At 42.1% G+C, this 14,578-nt stretch overlaps 1 protein-coding gene across 1 annotated transcript in view; it reads right to left on the bottom strand.

Annotated features, from left to right (window-relative positions):
* Nucleotides 1–1,155: 1,155 nt before the first annotated feature.
* The window catches only part of FNDC1 (fibronectin type III domain containing 1), a gene marked incomplete at its 5' end in the record, with an annotated part of 28,571 nt that continues 15,148 nt past the window's right edge, over nucleotides 1,156–14,578 (bottom strand). Inside the window, 7 exons of the mRNA XM_010288534.1 lie at nucleotides 1,156–1,268; nucleotides 2,692–2,922; nucleotides 4,924–5,100; nucleotides 6,894–6,959; nucleotides 7,848–7,850; nucleotides 11,767–12,147; nucleotides 13,104–13,215. Coding sequence (XP_010286836.1) covers nucleotides 1,156–1,268; nucleotides 2,692–2,922; nucleotides 4,924–5,100; nucleotides 6,894–6,959; nucleotides 7,848–7,850; nucleotides 11,767–12,147; nucleotides 13,104–13,215 — 1,083 coding nt within the window. The remainder of the gene's footprint in view (nucleotides 1,269–2,691; nucleotides 2,923–4,923; nucleotides 5,101–6,893; nucleotides 6,960–7,847; nucleotides 7,851–11,766; nucleotides 12,148–13,103; nucleotides 13,216–14,578) is intronic.

Genomic DNA, 14,578 nt, shown 5'->3' with positions numbered 1-14,578 from the left:
GGATAGGACGAGAGGAAACAGCCTCAAGTTGCGCCAGGGGAGGTTTAGATTGGATATAGGAAAAATTTCTTCACTGAAAGGGATGTGAAGCACTGGAACAGGCTGCCCAGGGACGTGGTTGAGTCACCATTCCTGAAGGTATTTAAAAAACATGTAGATATGGCACTTAGGGACATGGTTTAGTGGTGGACTTGGCCGCATTAGGTTAATGGTTGGACTCGATGATCCTAAAGGTCTTTTCTAACCTAAATGATTCTATCATTCTACGATTCTAAATCCTATGTGCCTGTCCTAGGAGCGGATGCTCTGATCTGTAGCTTGTTATCGTGAGGCATGCTAGTCCCAGCCCACAATCCCAGTCCATCTCCCACGTTACCAAATACAGGCGCAACACCTGCTACCAGCGTCTAAGAGACTGTAGACATCAGCACATGAAGAGCAATCACCTAGCCCAAGGCAGCACCAAAAGTATTTCAGACTCAGAATTTGAGAAAAGTATGAGGCACTGAGCATCTGTCAAAAGAAGTAATTTTAATGTAGTCCCTTTGTGGCTATTTACTTCCCAACCAATTGCCATGAATCATTCCAATATCACACAAAGCATGCATTTTTGTTCTGCCATTTCAGTGAGATTTTTTGCAAGACAAAGGCCTAAAGCTCCTGCCAAACTGACTTCTGAGCAACTGACATGGCCTCATTGTATACCACAAAGCCTCCTCTTCAACTTAGCGAAAACAGACCAGAGAGCAGCACATCTCCTCACCAGCCCTTAAGTATCAAATGTTGGCCACGCCAGTATGTGGGAATGGCCACATCACACCAAGGGTATACTTTAGTATACTCTTCCCCCCAAAATTTGATTCAGTTATGCACCAGACTAGAAAATGCATTTTTAAAAAAAGATTTTCTCAGTTACCAGTATTTTTTTTTACAGACACAAACATATATGCACGTATACACAGTCATCTGCTCCAGGGTTAACACAGTAAATATATCATGTAAGTAGCTGTGCAGTTTATAAAACAATTTGCTGTCAAATAGAATGAGTAAAATCTAGATCAAACATAAACATTTTTACTAAGGCCAAGCAAAACCATTGACAATTCTCAAAATTTGTTTTACTTCTCCCACACAACTAAAAAAGAATGAACACGCTTACCGTGTGTTGGGCTTCAGGTTCTCAATTGGCAAATGAGTAGTCCCTGCAGTCCTGGTTGACCACTTATTCCTTAAAAAGTCATCATACGATGCACTGTAAACCAAATAGCCTGTAAATGGGAAAGACAAATAGTTGTGAGCGTTCTAAATACATTTTAAATACATGATATCCCAAGTCTTAGGTGTTTTGATAGATTTTGTGGGTTAAAAGGAGTGGAAGCATCACTGAATACGAAAGTGATTTGATGCCTAACTGTCTTGGAAAATCCCAGGCTAAAAGAACTTCCTGTTATTAGCAAATAATGATGGAGCATTACATCAGAGGATGGTACCCAGGTGCAAATACTGATTTAAAACACAGCAAAGGCAAAAAGATGACAGAGTCAACCTATTCACTGCTTTAAGTGGTACACTGACTGTGCAGAAACTAATATGATTAGAAATACCGTGGCTGTTTTTTTAAAATGTTGTGCAAGCTGCACTTTGTAAGGTACTAGGTCAACAGCCTTGAAGAATGAAACGCTGTGCGACAGACACCACATGGTCTGTTCAAGTGCCACCTTCTCCTTTCCCAACCATTACTGCTGCCCCAACAACTATCCCAACCATTGGTCGGCTCTGCCAGCTCCCACCCCTCTGCCATCACTGTCAGATGCAGAGCTGGGCAAGGCTCCTCAGAAACTGAACATTAGCACCAAAGCGGTCGCCTTTTCCAATGTTTATTTCAGACCTTTTTGGTCCACTGACAAACAGGGGTTGATGAATTTCTAAAATGTTTTTGTTATTTATTTACTGTACTGTTTTTCTAGCAGCTTTTGGGATTCATTCTTGAAGTCATTTGGGCTTCTCTGTGGCTCTCATAAAGGTCTAAAGACATTAAAGGAGATCTAATTTAATACATTTGTTCAACATATTCCCCACCCCTGAACCTCATTTGTCAGACTGGTATTTGAGCAGAATTTCAGTAAAACAAGCCAGCCTGGGCCACAGACTCCATTGGAGATAACCAACTCTGATACGTTTTTTTCTTACAAAAAAAGCAGAAGACCACCAAGCCAGAAGCCCCGCGACAGGCAGACTGCTCCTGTAGCCACACTCACAGCCAGGCACAACCCAGACCAGCTCCAGCCACACAGTCACCTTAGCTGGGAGTGGACTGAAGCTGACTGTGAATGATGTTCCAGAGGTGGACTTGGGAGGTGCCTGCAGTGGAGCTGAGGGCACTACCCCGGGGCAGAAGCACTCAGCAGAGCAAAGTGCTATCACAGGTGAGAAGCAGTGCTTTCGGAACCGCTGGCACAAAAGCAGCGCTAAAATCTTTGGAATATCTGGACCAGCATGGGCTGGTTGGGCTGGCACTGAGGGATGACAGAGGGACCTTTCTTGCTCCTCAGAAAGTAGCTTAACTCCCTCAGAGAATGCAGAAGAGTGAGAACTTCATGAGCTGTTGACTCAGTTTAAGGTAAAAATGGTAATTAAGAAAACCTCCCCTTTCCCATTTCCCCTTCAGGAGAGCAACCCTCAGGAGAGTACCTGTTACCATGTCTCCTCGAGCAGGTTTGTCCCAGTCCACAATGACGAAAGAGTGACAGCCTTCGACTGCCACAACAGTGATGTTGTGAGGGGCTTTCAGGGGATGCAGCTCTTTCTCTCTGAGGTCATTAGGGATTATTTCATCGAGGCTCTCCACTTGGAAGTGTTCCAGGGCCTCTGTCAAGGAGCAGGGGGCTGCTGGATCTTTATTGAGATAGGTCACGTAAGGAGCTGGAAGAGAAGGGGAAGGGTGGCATTTGGTTAGCAGTTTGTAGGTACTGCAGGGTAGCACACAGGCTGGCAATTTCCTGAAAGGAAGAGTCAATTTTTGTGATGCATTTTAAACTTCTTCCCCTTCCAGCCCAGAGACAGTTCACTGCTGCCCACAAAGCATGGCTTGCACTCAATCTGATTGATGAGCAGAGGGAACGGGGTGCCAATATTCAGGTCTGCCCCACACTCACCCAATTTATGCAAAGACAGAAGGATGGTCTTTACCACAAGAGGCAGAAGAGAGCGTTCTGACTGCAGGACCCTCTGCACTCTACCTCCAGCTACTCTGGATGTGGGGTGGAAATGTCACCCAAACTCTATGCCTTTCCACATGTGGGAACAGATCCCTGCCAGGGCCTTAGATCAATGTCTAAGACTTCACCAGGTCTTAGTGGTGGGTTCTTACACAAAAATCCTGAAGCTGGAGTGAAACAACAGAAGAACAATTCCAAGGTGAAGTCAGACCAGGTTAAACAAAAGGATTATCGCTGTGGTCCCCTGGGCACTAAGGGACCAGGAGTCATGAGTCCTCACCTTCCAGGCATTTGCTTCCAACCTGTAATTTCTATTTTTAAAAGCTTTATACTGACCAGAGCTGCATTTCAGTTCATTAAAAGATTAAACCATTTTTTCTTGCCTTAAAAGTCACTGTAACATTCAAAGTAAGGACTATAAAAATTGCTTTGGAAATGTTTATTCAGTTGCAATAATACAATTCATTGAAATGGTAATATTATTTCCCTAGTGCCTTGAAATGTTCATAAACCAACATTTCTTGGTTTATCTTATTGGATTTCATGCCCTAAAGGCATTTTTTCCAGATCTTGCAATGAAGTTAATTTTAGCCTCTCCAGCCAAATGAATCAAGAAGCACTGTCAGTGAGAGAGCTGAATAGAAACATCATGAAATTGTTTGGACAGGGAAACTGAAGATGCACTGGAAAAAGTCTTGGCATATATAAAAACAAGTCTTTTACTCCAGCAGCAGAGCTCTACTCTAAGCCACGTGAAGCTTGTGGATATTGGAAGGGAAGGCAAGACATGAGTCAAAGCTGACTCTCCATCCCCTGAACTCCCATCTGAAACACCATGTGAGCCAGCAGCTGACCTGATCTCTGTTGAAATGTCAGAGGTTTGTAAAGGGCTGCTGGGCTGGCACCAGTCTCGGGTAGAGGCTGGAATGCAGTGTACTACCGCCTCCAAGTCCCTCCAGTCTGGCCCCTAGTTGCTTCTCTGACGAAGTGGTGCAGCTCTGAAGTCACAGCTGCAACACCTACCTACACACCTGAATGGCTCACATACACAGGAGCCAGCCTCATGGCTCATGTCAATGTTCTGGGGGTTCCTTCACCAAATTCCTTCTACAGAGCAAAGACACAAATAGCGAAGCCAAATTTATCTCTATTGGTTTTATGTTTTGGAAAGTTCATATCCAAAATACCATTCATTCCTTGACTTTGAAGCACACCTTTGACATACATGCTTCTACAAGGTGAGTGAAACCACTGGGGTTGCATGGGCCAGTGGAAAAGAATTAGGTCGCCCAGAGGAAGACCCACACCTACAAGGAGACTTGCACTGACTGAACTACTGGTGTGAACTTAAAGTGATGCAGCTGAGCTAAACTGAGCACCGGAGTAGACACTCTTGCTCTTCTACTGACTTCAGCTAAACCAAACACAATGCAGGATACAAAGCAGAGCACTTACACTGAAAGAGTACAAAAAGGTTTGTACTGCTTCAACCAAATCAGGTGGATCCACATGTAGACATGCAAGCATCAAAGCTATCAACTAAGTACTGCTGTTTGGGTTTCCCAGGTAGCAGTCCTTACAGGGACCACACACTAGTCTGTTGGACATACTTGCACGATGGTCTCAGCTTAAGGGCTGGCCTTGCTAGAACAAGAACTCTTTGCAGCACAAGTAATAAGCTACATAAATCAAAGGATATCCTTACCAGTGAACCGTTTCTTCCCAGCAATATCATATTCTGACATAGGGCCGGTGCCAACAAGACTAGTCTCTGGATAGACAACTTCTGATTTGGTCGTCGTAGAAGCAGTGGTGGTGGTGGCAGTGGTGGTGGTGACAGTGGTGGTGGTTGGAGGCAAAGTGCTCTCAAAAAACTCGTAATCTTCAGAGGAAACATAGGATGAAAATGTTAGTTTGCTTCATGTTATTTTGGCTTAACTAGGAGAAGGGAAACATTTCTGCCACCAGCCACAGCCCCAAAGGAGTGCCACGCACCCTGCCCTCGCCGCTGCACACTCCTTACAGGCCTCTAAGTCAGGGTCAGTCACACCTCAGCCTTGCAAAGGTTTCTACCAAACCAATGGATAGCGAGCACAAAGTCTGTGCCTTAGAATACTAGTGCTGTTGCTGATTTAGACCTAGCTCACACAAGTAAAAAGGGTGACAATAAACACATGTATTCATAGAGCAATATTCTGAACATGCTTTGCCTGCCACCTCCCCACAAAATCCCCAGAGACAGCACAGTAATTGAATCCCTGGCCACAGCCCTCAGATGCCAAAGGAAGGAGATAAGGGAATGAAAAAATTTCTTTTTAAGAAAACACTGTGTTATCATTCAAAAATGTTAGAGTTGGTTCATACTGCTTAAACTGCTAAAGCGTCTGTTTTCTGCATGGGACCCTGGCACTTTGGGACATGGTTTAGTGGGCATGATGGTGTTGGGTTGACAGCTGGACTTGATGATCTTAGAGGTCTTTTCCAACCTTAATGATGCTGTGATTCTAAGGGGAGGCCTGGCAAAAGACCTGTGCACTGAAGGACAATCCGCTTTCATGGGGATGTAAGGAAAGTGGGATGCAGGGCTTGCACAGTTTTTAGTCCATCCTCTTCTCCTCACTTCCTTAGTTGGCCTCGGTATAAAGCAATCATGATAAGAAGCAAAAAAGTCTATGATAACTTCCTCACAGTTGCTGCACTCCCTTTTAAAATGTTTTGTTGGTGGTGGTGGTGGTGGTGGTTTGACTTAATATCCCAGCACTGCACGCACAAAATAAAAAAAAAACTTATTAATTATCCTAGCACTATAAATTCTATTTAAAAACTTTGAGTTTAACAGAGGTGTGTGCTTATCCACTTTAATATGCGTGTTAGGAGCAGGAATCTGAGGATTAAAAGGGGCAGAACATCAGAAGTCAGTGAAGGCAGAAAGTGAATGCTAGTGCCAGCAATTGAGAATTTGCATTCCCTGTTCAAACTTATAATTAAGTGCTAGGACTTGAGGCTTCCTCTTCAGATAAGCTTTGTGTGTCTTGAATTATAGTATCAAGATGGCGTGAATATTACTGCAAAAATCTTTCACTCTTCTCCTTTTATCTGATTTCAAATCTCTTTAATTTAAATTCCACATGAATTCAGCAGATTGTTTTATACATAGCTGATGTCATTCAGTATGAGCATGTTTTATAGTCTAAATGCAGGCTGCACATCCAAAAAAAAAAAAAGACAAAAAATATATTCACAGTGCTGTAGAGTGCTAAAAACTCACTAAGGTATTTCAAGTTTCCATGGCTGAGACAGTACTATGGTTTTGTATTTTAGAAGAGTATATTGACTTTGACTGGGCTGGAGTTAGAAGTTGTACGAGAGAAAGTAAGTCTAAGATTGAAGTGGTGACCGTAAGACCCAGCTCTGAACATAATTTATTTCCACAACAGGTTTCTGTTAGACTGCAGGACAGATAGAAAAGGACCTTCATGTCCAGAAACAGTAGGCTTTGCACCCTTGAACTTCACACGTGATGTGGACTCTGGAAAGCTTTTCCAGCTCACCAATGCTTGCTTAAGCTTCTATTCACCAACCTGGCTCCTCAAACCCAATTCTAAAGAAAGAAGAGGGGAAAAATCCCAACTCAAAACATGCCACTTGTAATAGACTTTTACAGTTAAACAGTACCATCATCATATATCACATATGCCTCTGGAGTTGCCGTCACATCTGAATCCAGTCCTGAGAACGTATCTATTGAGGAAGAGAGAAAAAATGCTGTAAGAATTCAATGGTCTCATCCCCACCCTCCTAGTAAAACACTTCTGGAATAAAACTTAAAACAAAATATTTAGCCAGTTGATTTGCAAAGAAATAAGACAACTGCCTAGTTTTCAGATAACACAGTGACAGTCCATTCTGCATATTTAGAACAACAGCTGAGTAGCTAACTGCAGTAGCCAGGAGTTTTGCTGGGGGAAAATGGGTTCAGGGCTGCTACTCAAAATAGAGAGTAAGGCACCTTCCAGGAGCTCTGCCCCAGGCCCTGGGAGCTCTGGAGCAAAGGCAGGCTGCCAGCAACCATGTAATGCTCAGGTCAGGATTTGACAACGTTTTATAGTTTCAGGAGCAGCAAATGTGAAAAATTTATATGCAAAAAACCAACCAAGCAATTCAAATAACTGAAAACTTCTATTCAAATACTTTTGCGGGGGAATAAAAATCAAACAACCCACAGAGCCATGACATTTAAAGACTGTGCCTATGCTAGCAAGTAATGCAGCCCAGAAGGAATGGATTTGTAGAATGAAGTAACCGGTGCTGTTTTCCCAGGGTTTTACTTTGCACTAGCCCTAGCCTGATCCTGGGGACTGAATGCCCATTAGAGGTTGGGGCACACACATGTCATCCTGAAGCACTGCTTTTATCCAACAGAAATTCAGTTTGTGCACACCGAGATTGCTCCACGATGCAAACAAGAGCATGGCAAGAAGAGAGGACTGTGAGGTGCACATCAGAAACACTCTCCCGATCCACCTCAAAAACCAATGCAAATGCACCCACAGACTTCCCAGATGCCTATTCATATATATTATCTCAATATCTCTGCATCCAGCACCAGATATATCACCCATCAAGTACCTTCTCTTGTGAGTCCCAGAGGCTTCCCTGCACACTCTGAGAAATGCATTTCTCCACATGTTGTACAGGGAAGCCAAGGAGTACACAAAGCTCAGGTTAGCCACGAAAAGCAATGCAAACAAAGCAAAAGCATTGTGCTAGAACCTGCTGCATGTACCATAAGAAGTCTTCGATGAAATGATGGGGCTGGGGACAGGCCAGTGATTGAACAAAGACAAGAGAAAGACAGCTTTGACCTCAGGATACTACACAGAAACTGATAACGTTCCTGTAACACTTGGTATGGAAGTAACGATGTTATTTTTACTAAGCCAGTAATATGAACAATGCTAAATTTCAACTGCCAGTGTCAAATAGTTTACAAATAGAATCTGAATGATACATTTTTGTTTTGCAGGTTTTTTTTTTTTAGAGCCAACAATTATTGTACAAGACTGATTTTTGCCTACTACAATGTTTCTTTTAAATACACAGTAGTGATCTTAATGCCAAAAAAAGGCTTTGAAAACACAGGAAATTAGTTAAATATTCTCAGACTTTCATATAGCAAAATCTGACATTTTCTCATGGTAGACTTCTGCAGCCACTCTTCAGGAGATCATCCACTTGGAAGCCACTTGACTTCTCTGAGATAGTCAGTGACAAAGTAGATCCTTTACTGAATTCTGGAGATCTTCTCACCACAGTTGGCCAGCATCAACCAACATCTTTAATGTATGCACTTATCTTTGACTACATCCAAGTAAACAAGAAACTCAGATATGCAGAAATTTCAAGTCCTTCATGGGCAGATTTCAACTTGTTCACGCCTACTGGCTAGCTAGTCTTTTGCCTACGTACAATCCAACATAAAGAAATTTTATTTTCTTTTTTTTTTGCTTGTTCAATCTCTTCTACTCCCCTTCTGTACTTCTTTAGCATTAGATGGGGCATGGAGACAATAGGGGTACTTCCCAAAAGACCTCTCGCTTTATAATTTTCTCCACATACACCAGCTGCAGTTCTCCAGCTTGCTCCATCACCCTTCGCTGCAGCTCCTCAGTGAACCCTGCCTGAACCAAATGAGCTTAAGTCCTGCTAGGACCACTTGCCATAGTCTTTTGGCATCTGTAAAGACAGTGGACTGCGCAACCATCACTTGATTTTATCACATGAAACACGCGGTTAAGACTCCACCTTTTTCTTACTTGTGAGCTCATGAAAAAAGTTTAGCTGATTTCACTGACAAATCACGCTTGTGTGGCCAAACTCCTTCTTGAAAGTTAAAGACTGCTGAATCTAGTGAAACGTTGACAATAAATTCTGCTGGGTCGAGCAAAAATCCTGCCAGAGAGTAAGTGAATTTGCCAAAGCTTAAGTAGAACGTTTGGCGGTGGGTTTTGGCGCTTGCAGCCCTGGGGTGTTTGGGAGTAAAGCACTTACTTAGAAACAAAATATCAAGCTTTGGCAGAGTAAGTATTTCATTAAAGGATCTGGAGTATTTTCCAGACTCAGATTAAAGGGAAAGACAACATAAAAATATGATTTGGAAATGGTGAAAGGAAAACTGCATTAAATGTTTTGATAACTCAAGAAGTAGTTGTTTATCCATCTTGAAATAGACACTGCACTTGTTAAACTAAGACAGCCATCATTAAATAAATACCACAAAGAGACTTTCTTCTCAAGCAAGTTCCTCTGTGGAACTGGCAGGTTGTTTTGCTGCATTTGTCAAATGTTGAGGCAGGTCACCAGGATGAAAAAAAAAAAAAAAAAGAAAAAAAGAGGAGAAGATCAAGAAAATCCTAATAATTACTCTTCAGAGAAACTTTCATAATTACCAGGTAGGGATTAATATTGCTCAAGCTCTATTGCAGGCAAGAAGTGGAAATCCAGCACCATTTTGTCCTTTCAGTTTTACACTTTGATGCGTTTGCAGACATATTGTCAAAATGCCAGACAGGTTAGGAGTGACTTAAAAGCTGTTCTCATTGAACATACAGCCTGTGTAAAAGAACTAGTTTTCATTCATGCCTTTAAGAAAGCTGAAGGATCCAGCAAGCCCATTTGGTAAAAGGCAAAATAACCAAGCAGAATATTTTTAAATGGTCATAAAATCACATGAAAATTTCCCAGCCCACAACTCTGCTAAAAGCAATACTACAAAGGTTTTTGTCGTTCAGGTTCTGGAAACTATGCTCAGATTAAGTCCAGACATATTTCAGGACCTCTTATTGTTCTTATAATATGTTTTCTCAGAAGAGGTTCTTCAGGTGTCAAGTAGCACAGGCCAAAGGGAGGAAACATCACAGCATGCAAGCAATGTATAAGGTAAGCAAAAGAAGCTGGTGGGAGTGGGAGGGACTCTAACTCTACTGAAAAACAGGGTCCCCTTTAATCATAATCAACTTTGAAAATACTAGGCTGACCATATACAGCAGTATTTGTAACACTTTGGTAAATACAGTTAAGAACAATGAAAGCATCAATGAGAAAACCAAAAATCTTCAAAGAAATATTTAATGATGATGGCCATTTTCATATACGTATGTTTGTGTGTGTATATATACACATACACATCCATGCATATGTTCATGTGCAAGCACACTTCTATAAATACACACTGTCAAACATGGGGCTAATTGTTAGATAAATATTAACACTATAAATCATTGTAATCCCATCTGTACAAGGCAATAGAACTTCTGGCTCATTACTTACCCAGGGTAGCTGGTAAGGAAATTTCCAGTCTTCTGCTTCTGAGATCCTTTGCAAAGACGCCATCCTTAAACTCACTGTGAGTTGTTGAAAACACATCTTTCCATATCTCTGCACTCTTCAAAGTGATAGTTCAGCTTCTCAGGCCATGGTTACATGACCTACTTGAAAATCTACTTTGGCTTCAGAGATACAGGTGTATGGGGTAAAGGTTAGGGGGTTTAACTACCCATTAAAACTGGTCACTGCAGTTGGCAAATGTCTGACTGCCATCCCTTTGTTTAGGTTATGGCCATGCTTCTACTGCCCATTTGTAGTTTGAGTTGGAAATTACCTACAAATGGAAAGGATAAGGACTACCATGGTGTTCCCTGATCTGGTTTTGAAAAATAAGCAGCTAACTGGTTTGCAATGCAACATTCAGGTGATGAAAGAGTAAAACATGTTTCCAGGGATGGTGCATGTACCATAAAACATGATAGGAACAGACTCAACGCCCAAAGACACTAGTGCATTTATATTTGTTTACTTTGGATTTCAGTTTGGCACCACATCCTAAACTTGTATAACTGCAACAGGGAAATAATAACATGTACGAACACTGTTTTATATTTTCAGATGAGAAAGAAATTAGTGTATAACTCTCTGCCTTATCTGTGCAGAGCCAGAGTTGTCTTTCCCCAGCTTCATTTGTGCTGTGCTACATTCCTGCTAGACAATCTCTATCCCTGAGGGCTGGCAAGAGAACAAGAATCTCATTTTGCAAAAGTGGTCCCACCATGCCTCAAAAGAGAGACTTTTCAGAATGTATTGTGAGAAACAAACACAAAATAGACAAAATGTATAGTGCCTTCAGGTCTTTCCCTGGCCTGAACGAGTGGGGACTTCATTATAGGTGAGTGCTTTGACCACAAAACTACTGCCTATACTTGTGCTCACGTGCATGAATATACGTGACAAGATTGGATCCAACACAAGGTAAGAATCTTGCTGAAATCAACGTATTTCCACAAAAAACTTCAGTTTTGGGGAAAGTTGACATTTTCCAATGAAAAACCATTTAACGCCCAAACCCTTCTTTAGGTGCTCTAATCTCAGCTCCTACCTTAACACACGGACCAAAATGCTCAGAGGCAAATTCTTTTTCCCACTTTACATTTGTGTAACTGCACTGTACAAACAGCACAACCAAAGAAGCTCAAACAGTACAAAAGGAAGTTACCTTCTGCATTGCACTCTGGCAGGCCATCGAACCCCAGCAGCACGTTGCCTTCATCATCATACTGTGCATAGGTGCCAGGAGGACAGGTTGGGGGTGGTTTCTCAGTGGGTGGTTCAGTGGTGGTTGGTTCAGGAGTGGTGGTGGTAGTTGTAGCAATAGTTGTTGTAGTGGTTGTAGTAGTTGTTGTGGTAGTTGTTGGGGGTATTGTTGTAGTAGTAGTTGAGGGAGTGGTTGTTTTCTTAATCATTTCAAGACCAATCAGAGGTTTCCCTCCAAGGCTTATTATTGGTTTATCTTGTGCACTTGCTACAGGTTTACTAAATCTGCCATGTCCAAACAAAGGTAATCCATCAGGACTCACCATTGGGGCACCCTTTTCATCTAGGAGAGAAGAACAAACCCAAAAACTCTCACTCTTAATCCATTGCAGGCTTATGGCATGATATTTAACAACACAAGAGCACTGAGAACAAGATTACAGCCTCCTGTAACTAAGCTGAAAGAGAAGAAAGCTGTTATCCAGAAAAGATCCATGTCTAAGGAAGCTGTAAAAAGGTTCAGAAGACCCTCAGATAAACCACAGTGCTGCTCACTTTTATCAGATGTTTGATAAAGATTTTTTGGGAAAACTGCAGGGAGGTTTCACTTCAGAATCACAACATGCAGACAGTGCCTGCATTTAATCCAAGTCGGTCTTGTAACTGCTGATGAAAGGTATGATGAATCCCTATTCTGCTCCTAATGTCAAACATGTGCTAGGAAAAACTGGGATGAGCTGGTGAGATGCTGTCACTGCAGATAAACTTCTGTGCCAAATTCTGAATACTGCAAGTATTCACAGTAACCAGTTTAACAGCAGGCACTGAATTTGCATTCAAGAGATCTATTCAGATGGACTGATATGCAACCAGCAGTGTTTTCACAAATCACACACAGGGTTTTTTTACTATTTGTGGTCAGTGTCAGAAAAGAAAAAAAAAATCACATACGTATGGATGGTACAGTGTTAGTGGTGGGGCATAATTATTTCTATGTGTACAAAGACATAAAGAAGCATCAATCCTTATTCTCCCTTGGTTCTGCAGTCCCTTCTCATGCCGATACAAGTGAGATAGACTTGGGTGATTCTTTCTGCCTCGCACTCAGGAGCTCCACAGAATGCCCCAAAGCATCCCCAGGTCCTGCAACGCACTGACTGCAGGACTTTCAGGTACAAGAAACCCCAAATGGCTTGCATGGGACCTGGGGATGCTTGAAGCATTTGACAGCTCAAAAGAGTTGTACCATGTGCACGAAAACTGTAGATTTTTTTCTGTAAGAAGGAAGCTGTCACTTACCAACAATTGTACGTCCATCCCCTCCTAATTTCACTCGGAGAGGGTTGCCTTGGGAATCTTGGAGGTATTTTCCTTCAACATTTAACACTAGCCCTCGGTCAAGATCTACAATCTAAAAGCAATAGATGGATTCAAATTTAGATAGCACAAGAGGAGGTGAAATGAAATGTCACAGCAACAGAAATCCTGGGGAAATTCAGGTGCTAAGTGTGATGTTCAGGAATAGCTACAACACCTGGAGCTGGGCTCCAGAGTTGCACAACCACCATATTCATGTCACCTACTGTAGCTCTTGTGCAAAAGAGCAACTCCCTTGATTTTCTTGGGCTGCACAACTCCTAAAGGGATTCCTGTAATACTGATTTGAAGATGACCCTCAGTCCTTTTGAAGACAAGATGTCTACTCATCAGAAAAAATGGAAATATTAAACTAGTTAATTTAGATTGAAACAGTAGTGAAAACAGCGTAGCTAAGATTTTAGTTGGGGTAGGAGACCGAAGAAAAACCTCTGCCTCATAAAACACATCTGTCTGAGAGTTTGGATTGAATTCAAGAGGTAACTGCTGTTAAAATCCATTCCTCATTGCAATTTCAGCTCAAAATAGCTGAACTGTATCCTGTTTTATCCTGAAGTAACATACACCGAACCACAGAACTCAAAAATGCAAAAGGCGTTAAGGCCTCCCAAGGACATTTCTAGCCCACTTTCTGGAGTCTATTTAAAGGGCTTTGAGCGTGCTTTTCAGAATGCCTCCCTTGAACATGACATACCTGATGCACCTTCTTCTGTTCCTCTAATGCAAACAGTAAGATTGAAGTGGCCGTAAAATAAATGTCTTTACGTGTCATGCAGTGTGTGAGCAGCTCTACAGACGCCAGGGAGGCTGGTCACTGTCTCCTCCTGCTCAGTGTTTGGGCAAACACCCAGGAAGCACCAGTTCCTTCCCTGCGTTGTTTGGTTATAAACTCACTGGAAAGGATTTAAAAAGACACGATCTGGGCACATCGGCACTAGTGGGGCTTTCCTATCAATGGCACCTGAGCTTTTCTGAAAACACCAGTGGAAACGTGTCTGTACGAACAGCAAAACGCTTAAAGATGCCTACATATGTGCATTTAAAGCACCGTGAACACTTATAGAGTAACTTTACATTTTTATACTCTTGCTCACAAGCTTCTCCCTGGAGCGTGAGTCTGGGGGAAGCATTGCTGAACACGTCGTTCACAGCAGCTATCCCAGGCAGTCCCCACTCACACTGCACAGCAGACAAGCCCCGAGTCACTGGGGAGCCTAAGTTCCACTGACTTCGAGGAAAAAATGATTCACCAAAACGATGGGAGTAATGCTGTAGTTGAAAATTCAAGCCCTCAGGCTTTAAATCAGAAATTTAAAATTCAAATAATGAAATGCAGAATTTGTCATTAGATTTCAGTGGAACACGAAATTAGAGCACTAATTGTAATCTCACTTTAC

This window comes from Phaethon lepturus, unplaced genomic scaffold (assembly GCF_000687285.1).
Source record: "Phaethon lepturus isolate BGI_N335 unplaced genomic scaffold, ASM68728v1 scaffold5986, whole genome shotgun sequence".
Taxonomy (NCBI): domain Eukaryota; kingdom Metazoa; phylum Chordata; class Aves; order Phaethontiformes; family Phaethontidae; genus Phaethon; species Phaethon lepturus.
The sequence above is the reverse complement of the archived record's forward strand: the minus strand, read 5'-3'. Positions and strand labels throughout refer to the sequence as shown.